At 37.5% G+C, this 14,106-nt stretch overlaps 1 protein-coding gene and 1 long non-coding RNA gene across 3 annotated transcripts; both read right to left on the bottom strand.

The window, feature by feature from the left end:
* Positions 1 to 2,433: 2,433 nt before the first annotated feature.
* On the bottom strand, positions 2,434 to 3,913 carry LOC129748166 (ras-related protein Rab-18-B-like). Its single transcript, XM_055742683.1, has 4 exons — positions 3,843 to 3,913; positions 3,303 to 3,470; positions 2,966 to 3,233; positions 2,434 to 2,890 (listed from the first exon to the last, which is right to left on the bottom strand). The coding sequence occupies exons 1-4, from the start codon at positions 3,908 to 3,910 to the stop codon at positions 2,789 to 2,791; spliced, it is 606 nt and encodes a 201-aa protein (XP_055598658.1). The 5' UTR covers positions 3,911 to 3,913; the 3' UTR covers positions 2,434 to 2,788.
* Positions 3,914 to 5,740: 1,827 nt separating this feature from the next.
* LOC129748167 (uncharacterized) lies at positions 5,741 to 7,919 on the bottom strand. 2 transcript variants are annotated; one of them, XR_008737664.1, is made up of 5 exons: positions 7,600 to 7,919; positions 7,226 to 7,402; positions 6,914 to 7,163; positions 6,063 to 6,253; positions 5,741 to 6,004 (listed from the first exon to the last, which is right to left on the bottom strand). It is a non-coding gene; the product is annotated as an uncharacterized LOC129748167 (long non-coding RNA). The 2 variants fall into 2 exon arrangements; XR_008737663.1 differs by lacking the exon at positions 7,600 to 7,919 and having other exon boundaries at positions 7,226 to 7,593.
* Between the last annotated feature and the right edge of the window lie 6,187 nt (positions 7,920 to 14,106).

Genomic DNA, 14,106 nt, shown 5'->3' with positions numbered 1-14,106 from the left:
TAGAAAATAAATAAATATTTAGGGCATGAAGCCGATCCCCGTAGGAATTTTGAAGCATTGAAGCTTATAACCACATTGGGTGAAAAATGACAGATTGTTATTTTAGTTTAAATTCTTAGAATGAGGCACACTTATATCAGGATAGGCGAGAGTACATAAAAGCTTTCTAGCAATCGAAAAACAGGCATATATGAGCTAAAAGAATCATACATTATTGATTCACAACTACAAAATTCAGGAGATTTGAGTTTACAACGATTAGAAAATGTTCTAACCAGGATGCTACCATGAGGGCAAATAAACGATTTTATAATGGCAAAGTTGGCATTTAGCCTATCCACATAGGGATTTTTAAGCAATGAAGCTTTTTTTCAATCAAAATATTGCAAATAAGTACATTTTTTTAAACTTCCTTTGTTAAATTCTGACATACATTAAAAAAAAAAAAGAAGTCGGGCAAAAGAGGGACATGTACACACTAAGTGGAAGGTAAATATAGGTACAACAGTACCTCTGAATCATAGCGATTATTGCAAGTGGAGTGGATTGCCAACCATTGTAGGTTTCTTAGGGTTGGATGCCTTCTCTCGACGAACCATCGGCCGTGGAAGCCCTAGAAGTCAATTCGAAGGCCAAGCCACACAGACATAGGCTGGACCTTGCTACCGATGGGGGAATCATACATACATACATACATACAATAGTACATCTGAATCATAGCTTAACCATAAAGCAGATTCAGAGCACAAAGTCTTGATTTTATATATTTTTATTTAACTGACCAGTTAGCGCTCTGGTTAGAGGACTTCAATGAGCTTCTGTGACGCCAAATTTGAAACAGGCGATATTAACACTGCACGAAGCTGTAGCAGTGGATTCCAGAACCAGGATTGACGTATGATACGGAATATCAGAGTACGATATAAGAGGAGCTTTGACTCTTCTTAACACTATACCATTCTAAAGCTAAGGGAACATGTGTCAATACAAGAGAAGTGACATATATTAGGTGAAACAGATATGACTGTCGACATGCGGTACAAGTTTTGATCAAAAACTTGATTTAATAGGGAACATTGAGGCCTTTTGGCAACCCTAAAAAAAATATATTTTTTTGAAATTTTTTTTTCCACGGAAACGATATTTGTACGGCTTCAATGATTGAATAACCATGATGCAATTTCTACAATTTAATATCTTTATATAAACGGACGTTTATATCCACAAAATTCTGTTGCCAATCCAAAGATAGAAGGGACTGAATACTTGTCCATTATAAGGAAAATACACTAATTTTGCGCTTGACGTAACAGATATAACTAACGTAATTTAGATCATATGCTTCTATGATTTCAAATCGGTTAATATTAACAGATAGCCAGAAGCAATGGGACCGTAAGAGATTTTATTGAACGGAGTTACTAGGAGAGCAAAGAGATTTATTAAATGAAAAATCATATTCCAAATTGGTAGAACGAGAAAATATGGAAGAATACAGCTTGTGCAAATGCAAGTACTACATATGCACTATTGGTATACCCTTCTCGAGAGAAAATACGTACAAAGGTTAAAAAATACTAGCAAGAATTTAAAACTGATTCAGATTCAAAACATTTCCTTCCAATGTTTTGAACTTGAAAAACTTCTGAACTCTGCATGCAATAATTGACCTTGACCTATTTTCTCCCCCGCCCAGATACAGCCTCATTGATTTCCAATAGACAGAAATATGAGATAAACGTATCTGGGAAGTACTGGATAAGTCGCCTCGTACGACATGGACCAGTATTCCAGTGGCAGTATTCTTTAGGCCGCTGCCACACAGCCAATGTGGAGTAAGTACATTGACGCTCTAAGGATAGTTTTTTTATTAAGTTTTTTATTTTAATTTAATTTTTTTTTTAAATATTTTGTTTTTTTTTTAATTCTTTGTAATAATTTAATTTTTGTCGCCATTATTTTGCAAACAGGTGTAAAGTTTAATCTGTTTGTCAAATGCGGAGTTTGTTTGTTGCAGTGCTTTAGGCGATTAAAATATATCGCCTGCAGTTATGCAAGCTTTTCAATATCTCGAGTATTTGTCGCTGGCTGCGTCCTATGCGTATTCGACATTTGAATACTTTTAGTCAAGGAATTTGTAAAATAATAGATAATATGTACACAGATTGGCTTTAAACAAAAAAAAAGAACAATATTGTCAACATGTTAATGTATCACCTTCTTTCATTCGTTAAGTTTCAAACAACGTCTATTGTCTGGCTTAGGGTTATGAAGCATCATTTTAAATCAATTTATTCGATTCAGGGTGAATAATTGAATAAAAACTTTATTGCATTCGCTGGCAAATAAGTTTTGGAATAATATTGGAACAGATAGCAAGAGCCAAATGAGTCTTCAAAAATGTTCTGAATGAAAAAAACAATTTTTTTTATTTTTATTTGGATACTTTCGGCTTCGAATTTATTTATGACACTTAACCAAACCGATCGCTTCACTATTAGGGCATCGGTTACCTTTATCGATGTCTGATAAGCTATGTACTTTAAAAACTAAAACTCAAACCGAATGTTACTGATCGTTATAACACAATTTTTGTTTGTTTTTTTTAAGTAGTATATATATTTTTTTTAAAATTTTATCTATTTTTTGTTATAAAAAATATCTCTCGGTCCTAACCATCCCGTGATTCGATTAAGCTATGACGATTGTGATTAAATAAAGCTTACTACCTATCTTCTATTTCCCTTACATTTAGTATGGCTTAGTAGCTAGAATATTAAAAGGGGTATTAAAACAAGTAACAGCATTTTTTGTTTTCTTGCCCTCCATTTTGTAGGGTCAGGGTGTCCCCATAATCGTTGCGTTCCCATAGGCCATCAGTGTCCAAAATCTGTGAAATTGCAACCAATAAAATAGTTTAGTATCCAGTCTATCGTCCATGCATCTTATTAGGCAGTTAGAATACCTTCCGAACAACCTCTTCGAAGGCTTCCCGCACCCCTTCGTTGTTCTTAGCAGACGTTTCGATAAACATCGTTCGGTGCTTTTTGGCGAATTGGAATCCTTCTTCCCTGCTGATTGCCCGTTGCGTACTGTCGATCTTGTTTCCCACAACCATCTTTGCCATATTATTACGAGTGCCATAGATTTCCAGCTCGTTCAACCAGGACTCTAGCTTTTGGAATGAGTCTTTCTTTGTGACATCGTATACGAGAATCGCTCCTTGTGCATCCCTGGAAAGAGACATTTCAATTATGTAAAATTACAAGTACGAAATTCCCTCAATTGAGATCGTTAATTACCGATAGTAACTCGGAGTTAGGGTACGAAACCGTTCCTGTCCAGCTGTGTCCCAGATAGCCAGTTTGATCTTGATGTTATCGATTTCTATTGTCTTCGTTTTGAAATCCACACCAATAGTCAGTGCCTGGTCCTTGTCGAAGTCATCTTCGGTGAAACGAAGCATCAGGCTGTAATCGAGTTTTTGATTAACGAAATGAAATTTATCACTTCTTGTTTAAAACTTTTCATTAACTTTGGGTCAAACATTAATGACATCAATTTATAATTTGATTTATCTATACTAGAATTTAATTTATTTAAATGTGAAGAGTTTTGCGACTTAAATTACCCACTGTCAGAACAAGGACAAAATAATGATCATTATTAAACAAGAACTGGAAGAAAAAAAAAATTACATCAGGGTCATGAAAATGCTATTTTAATGGCGCAATTTAAAATAATTTAAATGAAATAGTACATATCTTATGCAGTGATACTGACCTGCTGGAAATAATCTAAGAACAGAGTTCAACAATCTGTAAAAATATTTTAATACGCACCTCGATTTCCCAACAGCACTCTCTCCAATAATGAGGATTTTAAATGTGGCCAAAATATCCGTTTGCATCTTGACTATTTACCTGGTCCCGGTTGAGCTAAGATAGAGCTTACTGATTTCCTAATAATTTCCTCACTTTTAGCGGAGCATACAACAAAATAATCACTTTTTTTACTGTTCCGAACAAAACTTTCCGAATTTTTAAGTATGAACTTTTTGTTCGGAAGAATAAAAATAACAATGATTCATCTGGTTCATCTGCATGCGCCTTTGTCAGTTTTGTTGTTCATCAGTAACTGTCAAAATCTCAAAAATCATTAAAATGACCCGCTTAACAAAAAAATGCTTGGAATGCTTGAAAGAATGCTTGGACTCCAAGCATTCTTCAAGCATTCCTCCCATTGAATTCAAGCATTAAATGGCCCAACCGATTCTACTTGAAATGGTTTTCCCGGTTCAGAGTGACAGCTCTCGTTGACATCTGTCATGGGCCCTTATTCTGCGCCGCGCGTGACGTGATGATTGTCACCTCACCTCGGAGTCACCGTGACTTTTGTCACCTTATTCCCGGAGTCGATATGGGTAAAGTGACAGACGTTCATTCAACGTGAGTGACTGAATGAACACGTCTGTCAAAATGGTCGAATTTGTTCTGGTTTGTTTTGATTTTGATCGCATTTCGGATTTTGCGAATCAAATTTCAACAAAATAAGTAAAAATTCCGGGTTTGAAAAGGCCGCATTCGGATTGTACGGAAACAGCAAGCTGCTCGAAAAAAAAAAAACGGTCAAATTGTGTGGTCCAAATGGATATTTCATTATCCAAGGTTGAGTCCGGAACCTGCATCGAGTTGCATCGAATGTGGAAGTCGACGACTGTCGCCCGAACCGATCGGTATAAAAAGGAGCGGATTAAATGCCAAACTTCAAAACTTTCTCAAGTAAGTAAAGTTATTTTCGTCTTGTGCTGCAAGTTGCTGGAAATTCTGTTTGCGCGTAAATCGATGGATGGCCACCATAGGGCTGAAGTGTAGATATAAATCGGATCGAAAAACGGGCGTCTATAGAGAAAAAAAGGACCAGCTGCTTTGCGAGGAACTTTGGGGAATGGTCATCGACGTTTTAATATATGCAGAAAATGATGCCCTCATTCCGACGACAGGTTCCCTAGAAAAGCTATAGGTAAGTATAGAATGCAATTGATGTTAATTGTTTTAAATTTTAGTTTTAACCGATGAAATCACACATGTATCCACCAACTGGAAAAGCAACGAATCTCAATGGAATTGATTTTCGATTGATGGATCATAGAACAACTTTTCGTTCAATCAATAAAAATGTACTTTTTAAAAGGGAAAAATGTTTTTCCCAAAATCTAATGAAAATATCTTATGATACCAGTTATTTAATAAACTTTTTTTTTCACTGAGAAAAGATAGTTTTTTTTTTTAATTTAAGTAAATTAATCTGATTGTGTTCAAAATTATCAAACTTTAATGTAAATAAATACTTCGAACCAAAATATTCCATTTTGTATCAATTTTCCATTCAATTTCTCTCTCGTCGCCACCTGAAAAGGTACCGACAATTGTCACCTAAAATCGTCACCTGAATGCGACGTTTCTCACCCACGTTGACTATCAGAATAGGGTAAGAACTCACAAAGTTCATCCGAAGTGACGTTCCTCACCCAAACCGACTACTGGAATAGTGTGACTTGGGTGAGTCGACTATCGTCACGTCACTCGCGGCGCAGAATAAGGGCCATGGTTTGATAGTATTGGTATGATAGGTTTGTGCTTATGTGTGAGTGCATTTAAAAAGGCAGTGCATATGTATGCGTGTCACCTAAAAACGTGGCATTCAAGGATTTTTCTTCAAATAATTAAATTTCACTAGCTTCAATTTTTACTTTATTTATTCCTTTTTGCATTTCTTATTACACTTTCGCGGAAAGCACACCGCAACCGTCCGGAACCAATCAGCCTTCTTCCTCCAGGTGCTCATCGTGGTCCCGGTGTTCGAGATTATCTGGTTGTTGCGAATGTCGAGGGAATTATGCAGCAGCATACGGATGTGAAATTGCAGTGTATGTGGTTCGTGAAGCTTAGCCCTTGGTTTTCTTTGGGGAGTTATTTTCCAAGCCTTCTAACGGCCAAGTTATCTGGAAAAATAAACACAACATTAACCTGAGAAAGTGAAACGAAATTTGAATAAAATACCTTGGCCCTTATTCTGCGCCGCGAGTGACGTGACGATAGTCGACTCACCCAAGTCACTCTATTCCAGTAGTCGGTTTAGGTGAGGAACGTCACTTCGGATGAACTTTGTGAGTTCTTACCCTATTCTCGTAGTCACCGTGGGTGAGAATCGTCGCATTCAGGTGACGATTTTAGGTGTGAATTGTCGGTACCTTTTGAGGTGGTGACGAGATAGGAATTTAATCGAAAATTTATGTAAATCAGAATGTTAGGCTCTAAATAGTTAATAAAACTGATGAATGTTAGTTTTGCAAACAAAATGTAACAAAATTTATTAGCAAATATGATTTTCAAATATATTGAATCTTTCTCATTGCTATCTAAAATATGTAATTTGAATTGGAATACTGAATGGAAAGTATGGTCTCCTAATGAAATCCAAAATTAAGTTTAAATTGAAATTTGATTTGCGAAACGTTAGAACGACGAATTGACTAAAACATTGAAAATCAATGTCCTTTTAATTTTATTAAACACTTTTTAATCAAAATTTTTGAGGTGAATTATTAATAAAATAAATTCGGGCAAAAATCAATTTTCCAGTGAAATCCGCCCGACCGGACCCGACCGAACTATTTCCATATTTAGTATTAAATGTTTGGGCAATAATCTTGAATGCTAAGACCAGATGCTTAACTGATTAAAATTTAAAAAATAAAATTTGGAATTGAAATAAACATGATTTTGAATATATTTGAATATTATTTTTACATTGAAAATACCCACAGATATTAATTTTTAAAATTTAATTTTCTCTGAAAACCGGACTCTTCTTTCCTCCAGGACCAAAAGGTATTGCCGCATCTTCTCACCTTTAGCATATCCGTATAATTAACGGGAATCGTCCATCAAATTCCAAAAAACTCCTGTCCTTTTGGCTAGCACAAAAGTCCCAGACCTGCATGGAAACCACAATCCACGGCTCGATGCACAAACCTGTTTTTCTTTTCCAGCAGCTTTTTCAAATCGCACGTACACAATTTGACAATGGGCTTAAGCGTTCAAGATTTTCCTATTTAGGAACTGGAATTTAGTTGAAAGGTTCCTCCCAGCAGCGTTATTCTAAAATGATATTTTAATTTAGATTTTTTGTTCTTCCCCTGCCGCTTTCGCATATAACTTACCCAAAAAATTATGCTGCTAAAGTTGGTAAAAATGTTTTGAACTTAAATCCTCCTGGGCACCGGTTGGCAGGAAATAGCCGATGACTTCTGCATTCGTTGTTTTTCATACAATTCGGTGCTTTTGTACCATCCAATTTCTAGCTTGTTAGGCTCAGTTGTGACCGCCGAAATTTTATCCTAGGACGTAAAAATTGATCGTTTTTTTTTCCTTGAGCAGCTTGCTGGCACTATAAAATCCGATTGCCGCCTTTCTTTTACCAAAATTCGAACTCATAATTTTGAAATTAATTTTTGAAAATCCGAAGTGTGACAAAATCAAAACAGCACTGAACAAATTCGACCATTTTGACAGATGTGTTCATTCGGTCACTCACCTTGAATGAACCGCTGTCACCTTTCCCGCTTCGACTCCGGGAATAAGGTGACAAATCTCACGGTGACTCGAAGTGACGTGACAATCGTCACCTCATGCGCGGCGCAGAATAAGGGCCCTTCATATATCGAAATAACTCGATGGCAATCGATTTTCCTCTTTCTCTGGTTCCAAAATGGCGCTTTGCACTGGCGATGTGCTTAATGCTGTCGGGCGATCAGGAGCAGTGTTATAAGGGTATATACGGGCGATAGTATTGGCGAGAAATTGGCCTCAGCCATAACCTCAAACTTTGATGAGCAGACGGCCTCACCAGTGATGCTAGGTGCGTTACTAAAATCAGTATTTGTTTGTTTTAAACTAATCATAATGGCCCTTATTCTGCGCCTCGAGTGACGTGACGATAGTCGAGTCACCCAAGTCACTCTATTCCCGTAGTCGGTTTAGGTGAGGATTGTCACTTCGGATGAACTTTGTGAGTTCTTACCCTATTCTCGTAGTCACCGTGGGTGAGAATCGTCGCATTCGGGTGACGATTTTAGGTGACAATTGTCGGTACCTTTTCAGGTGGTGACAAGATAGAAATTCAATGAAAATTTTCCATAAAGCAAACTTAGTTAGGCTCTAAATAGTTCACCACAGACAACAATGGCAATTTTTTGAAAACCCAGATAAACTTATTTACCTTTTTAAAGAAAATCAATTTTTTTCACTCCGTGAAAAAAAAATTTGTAATGAAAAAGATGATTTGTAAAAAGATGATTGTAATGAAGATGATTTAAAGAGCTGATTTTCAAATCCAAATCTAAAGTTTGTTTCTGCATGTATAAAGTTATTTATTTTAGAAATCAAAATCCAAATTTAAATTTTACAATAATAGCACAATATTGGTATGAAGGTGTTGATGATAATATAATCCTTTCAACGAGTGGTCATCTCCAGTTTTGCCCATCTCCAGTTGGATCCATAGAAGCCTGGAACTGAGGCTTTCTGACGAACATGTTTCCTGGATCGCATCCGCATCTGATAGCCGATAGGTTGTACGGTTGCTTCCAATTTTCGGCGGCATTCCATTATGCTAACAAAACCTGCCACCTTCAATTCACCCCTACGAAAAGTGCAAAAAAATATATCCGGATTAGCTCGGATCATTTCTGTTTTTTTTTAAACTTACTTGTTGTTAAATCCTTTCTTATCCAGGGACAATACAATACCGGTTTGTCGGGACAGCAGCCGACGACTCCTGCATTCGTTTTGCATATTTTCCTCTGGGTATCATCGTATCAGCCAGCTACATGGTTATGTTTTCACACCATCCGCTGCACTTCTGAACTTCTTATCTACACACAAAACTTTCGAGGCTCCACTTAGCAAAATTTCGCTGTTACTTTCCGTTAGCAAAAATATTTTTTTACTGTTGAGTTAGCAAAAAGCTAAATTTACTTGATTTTAGTAATAAAAAAAATCATTTTACTTGATTTTAGCAAAACGAAAGTTTTTCAGCCGCTTTGTTCACAGACACCAGCCGCCGAGCCAGTTGGTAGAAAAATAAAAAGCTGTCGCTATTAAGTGCGGTTCCGGATGTTCGTTGCTGGTGATTCTTGTGGTGGCCAACTCCACGACTAAATGGTAGCTAAATCGACACCGGATGTTTACAGGTAAGGTCCGATCTTAAAGTATTTAGATTCTACAACTTTTTAATTTCTAATTTGTTTGTTTGTTTTTTTTTTTCCTTCCAGGTTCAAACTGCAACATGAAACCCGCAACAGTCCGGCAATGGAGAAGGACCACAACTGGAATTTCAACAAGCTGCATCCGGAAAACATCCCGGTGCTTTCTTTGACGAAGATGGAATGGCATTTCGCTCGTCAGTAGGTGCGTTCCCAAGATCGGAACTTCCGTTTTACGAAAAGTGTGAAAAAATATATTTAAAAATATGAATAATAAATTACAAGTGAATGAAATTTGTGTATTCCATTCAATATTCAAACATTCCCCTGATTCTCCGCAGAGAAAAAAATAAAGAAACATGAAATTACGGATCCGGGCAATCTTTTTCTCCGGTTTTTGCTAGAAATTTGAGTAAAAACTGCGGCGGCTAACTTTTTTCTAGTTTGCTAAAATTTTAGTAAAAAAATATTGCTGAATTGATTGCTAAGTTTCTAGCTGGTCAAATTTGAGCAAAATTTTGCTAAATTCCGGCCTCGAAAATTTTGTGTGTAGCTTGAATGCCTTGCTTAGATCGTGCAATTCGACGGTAGCCTTTTCCGAACCGAAAATCTTACTAGTTGAATTAAAAACGAATTTAAAAGTTTGAAAGCGCTTACAAAACAAAACAAACCAAGCCGGTTAGACACATAAGTTCATTTGGTCACTCACCCACAAATGAGCACCTGTCACTTCACCCACACAGACTCCGGGAATAAGGTGACAAATCTCACGGTGACTCGAGGTGAGGTGACAATCGTCACCTCATGCGCGGCGCAGAATAAGGGCCAATATTTCTGAATTGATTTAAGTTTTTGACATTCAACAGCTAAACGTTTGAATTCATTACGGGGCGTCTCTAAATAGATGAAGATAAGCCATCTTTCGCTAATGAATTTTCAAGGTGAATTTAAAACACCTGAAATATTTTTCATGTACTTCTCGGTAAATTAAAAAGAGTTGTTCCTAACTTCTAAACGAATGCAAAATCATTCACTGTTACAAAAAAAAGTAAATTAATGAAAGCCACGTCTATGTTTACTATGAAAATAATAACCTGCATGCTCTGATTATTTATTTTTCTCATAATTCGCTACATCGTTTAAGTGTGCGATACGGACAGTTGTTATTCAGTTCAGATAAATGTTGCGTTTAATTTCATATTCTAATAGAAATCTACGGGAAAGTTGCAAATTTTCAGTACTCATGAAAAAGTTTTTCAATAAAAATGCAATCAAAAAAATATAATCATTTTCCAAATATCAATGCACTTGGCAGCCCTGAATACCCAAAAAAATCAAAACACGAGCATCTGTGTGCCGCTTTTACACAGGGCGAATTTGTCGATGTTAGTACCGCTTAATCGCGTTTATCGTGCGCCTTTCTCAAAAATTGATTCTGTTCTCCCATGGTTTGAGGTTAGGGCTGAGGCCTCCTGCTAAGGTGGTGTTCGTGTAAAACTGTCAATATATCCTAATTGCGTCAATTGTTAGCTTCGAACTGAAGATGGCTTTAAAATATTACCAGGTTTCCAGCAAAAAATCGCTGTGTATGTGTGAATCGGTGCAATCAGCTGACCTGACAGATGCACGTTAAACATGGGCGATGGGCGCGCTCGCAGTCCCGGTATACGATTTCTCGTTTGTTAAACAGAGAGAGAAATAGCCTTCACTCCAATTTCACTCCGATTAGCTGTCATTCTTATGGAAATCTGTGTAAGAGTAAAGAGCAGGCTTTATTCTTTTTAGCAGGCCCAATCCCAATTCACGCTCATTTTAGTTTAACCATTTTTTGTTGAAAAATAACCATTTTCTGGTGTTTCCTTTAAAACTGCCAATATGGTTATTTTTCAACAATATTTTATGGTACCATTTAAACCATATTTCTAGTTTTCGGGTATTAACCAAAAAAAGGATGAAAATTTAACCTCAATTGAAAAAAAACGGAAAAATATTGTACATTTCCGCAATCATGGGGTCGTTCTTCGCGCTGCATTTTTCCAATTTTTTTTATTTAATAGCAATTTGCAGTACAATTTTTCAACAGTCTCCGGATTCAACGTGAAGACTTAACTGTTGCAACCATTAACGCACAAGGTAAGTTTTATTCATTAACATTCATCCTATTTAAAGACATTGAACTTTAAAATTCAAAACTCTGCAGGAACCGCATTTTCTTCGGAATTTATCGTCTCGTCCTTCGTCGTCAAGGATAAGTTGATTGATGCTCCTTTTTTAAGGCGGAACGCCGAAAAGGTACAAAAAAAATCCATAAAACCCTCATCCGGATGGAACAGCGACCAAACGTAAGGTTAGTATCGCTCAATTTTGAAAACCTCCAACTTGCCATTGAAACTACATGTTATTTTCAGTTTGACAAAACCAAACCGGCCTAGGAAGAATCCTCCGGAAAGGCTGCTCGCCGGGAGCTGGAACAATCTATAAAATCTATAAAACGACAGCGATGAGGAAGAGGAGCAAACCGTTGAGGCCGCTGGAAGAAATTTCAACTTCGATGATGAGAACGATTCGGGATTGGCCGAAACGGCCCAGGTCAAGACGCTTCGGCTGGCTAAGAAGTATTTGAGGGAGGTAGAGGAAGCTGAAAGATCTCGCCGGGAGGTTGGAGAAGTGCATGATGGTGTTTCGTCAGCTTTGATGAAGTATCGGGAGATTTACCGGGAAGCAAGATTTTTCAATCACCTGCTTCTGTTAACCGGATGACGATAAGTGTCGTTACGTGGCCAACCAGTAATAGTATCGTCGTACGAAATTGGATCGTAACAAAAAGTAAAAGCTGACCAGTACCAAGCATCAGAAAACGGGCCTTCAATTAACGGCGATTTTCTATTATTTAAAATATCTGGTAGTGTCGGCTGGTAGCAACGAAAGCAAAGTTTTGAACGGAACCACAGTGGAACCCGCTAACACATTGAGTGGCCCTTCGGGATCGATCACTGGAGTTGTGTTTCGGAAGAGTAACCATCCTGCAGCAAATTTCGGAATCACTGTAAGTTAGATTTGCTTCCAAAAAACATTTAGATTAATAGATATTTTTTTAATTTTAGGCTATGGTCATCGACAACGGATAGCATCGAGTGCGTTCGATTGCTTGGCGAGAAGGACTTCCTTACCTATGGAACCGATAGGTCCCTGTTGTTGTGGAGTTCCGATAAAAAGAGGCCCCTGAACACGGTTCGATTGGCTGGCTACATCCGCCAGTAAAATCAATCAAAAATGAAAAAAAACGCCATTCCGAAAAGTTCGGAGCAGAATCGGAAAACAAAGTTTTGCCTTACTGGAAAGCCGATCGGGACCAGAGGAACCAGAGTGTTGAACAAACAAGAAATACAATATTAAAAAAATGAAACATTGTTTTTTTTTCTAAACTTTTATCTACAATTTTGAAATTCCACATTTGCTATTCTGCTTTCCGAATTACGATTCTAAAATAACCATTTTTCTACCTGTAGGTTGCTGTCTCTTACGATTGAAAAATAACCATATTCGAACTTCTCCCCTAGAAGTCATTTTATGGCTTCTCATGGAGAACTCATAAAATGACATTTCCCGGGAAAAGGTCAAAAATGGTTATTTTTGAATCGTAAATGGTTTAATAATTTCTAGCGTGTTGAGACCTCAATTAATTATATTTAACGCAGCCCTACGTGCGAAATTTCTCGATGAAACGCAACCCTACGCGCAAAATTTTTCTCTCAAGAATGATCCGCATTAAGTGGGGAATGCTTTCCGAAGGCACTTGCAGAATTTTTCAAATCAATTCAAAATAAGTTTCGTTTAATGTTTAATATTTACAACTAGTTTATTAAAGGCCTTTTACTTTTACAAAGCTTAAATGTGCCGAGGGTCTTTGTGTCACTGGTTAGTAGGGAGGGGGGCCGTAATAGTCGCGGTGACTCAACAGTTAAAAAAAAAATTAAATAAGGGAAAAGGATGGGGTTTATAGGGTTTATTCTTCGATATCAGTTTTCCATTAGGGTCCGGTGGTGGCCTCCTGTAGCTGTGGTTTCGGTAGCTACGGTTTGCTGTCGGTATCCGATCTTCTGTCCAGCCTTCTTCATGAATGTGTCGAACCCGTTGGATGAGAGGTGGTACTAATAAATAAACAAAACAGACATTAAATGAAGAACACACAAGGGGAGAGTTTACGTGAGTAAGCGGACTAAACGACCAAGTCAGACAGCTTGAGATATTTGTAAATTGGGAACAAATATCCAAAATCTAAGTTTGCCAAAATGTCTCGAATTGGAACACCAGGTAATCTACCTCGGGCCCTAAGGGTATCCAGTAGCCAAGCCCTCATTTCATCATACCTTTCACACGTCCATACAACATGATCGATGTCGTGGTAGCCATCCCCACAAACGCAAACATTGGTTGCAGCGAGATTAATACGAAACAAGTGCGCGTCAAGCCGGAAGTGATTTGACATGAGCCGAGAAACCACGCGAATGAAATCGCGACTCATGTTGAAATGCTTAAACCATGCCTTCGTCGGAACCTTAGGGATAATCGTATGGAGCCAACGTCCCTTTGTGCCATTATCCCAGCTAGACTGCCAAGCGTTAATCGCTAAAGTGCGAGGTATTGAAAAGTATTCATTGTAAGTTATAATCCTCTCAAAGATTTCACCTTGTAACGCGCCCACCTTAGCCAATGAGTCCGCCTTCTCATTGCCTTGTATAAGACAATGAGACGGGATCCAAGCTAAGGTAATCCTATACGAATTTTCGATCAGAGCGCCCAATATCCCTGAAATTTCCAGCAAAAAATGGGAAGAG

The sequence above is a fragment of the Uranotaenia lowii genome, chromosome 2 (assembly GCF_029784155.1).
Source record: "Uranotaenia lowii strain MFRU-FL chromosome 2, ASM2978415v1, whole genome shotgun sequence".
NCBI classification, from domain to species: Eukaryota; Metazoa; Arthropoda; class Insecta; order Diptera; family Culicidae; genus Uranotaenia; species Uranotaenia lowii.
Note: the sequence above shows the minus strand (reverse complement) of the source record. Positions and strands in the feature narration are given on the sequence as shown.

Coding starts and splice junctions, on each gene's coding strand:
- LOC129748166 (XM_055742683.1), bottom strand. CDS start 3,910: ATGCAAACGGATATTTTGGCCACATTTAAAATCCTCATTATTGGAGAG. Junction 3,471..3,842: donor AGTGCTGTTGGGAAATCGAG/GTGCGTATTAAA, acceptor ACTCGATTACAG/CCTGATGCTTCGTTTCACCG. Junction 2,891..2,965: donor TCGAAGAGGTTGTTCGGAAG/GTATTCTAACTG, acceptor GCAATTTCACAG/ATTTTGGACACTGATGGCCT.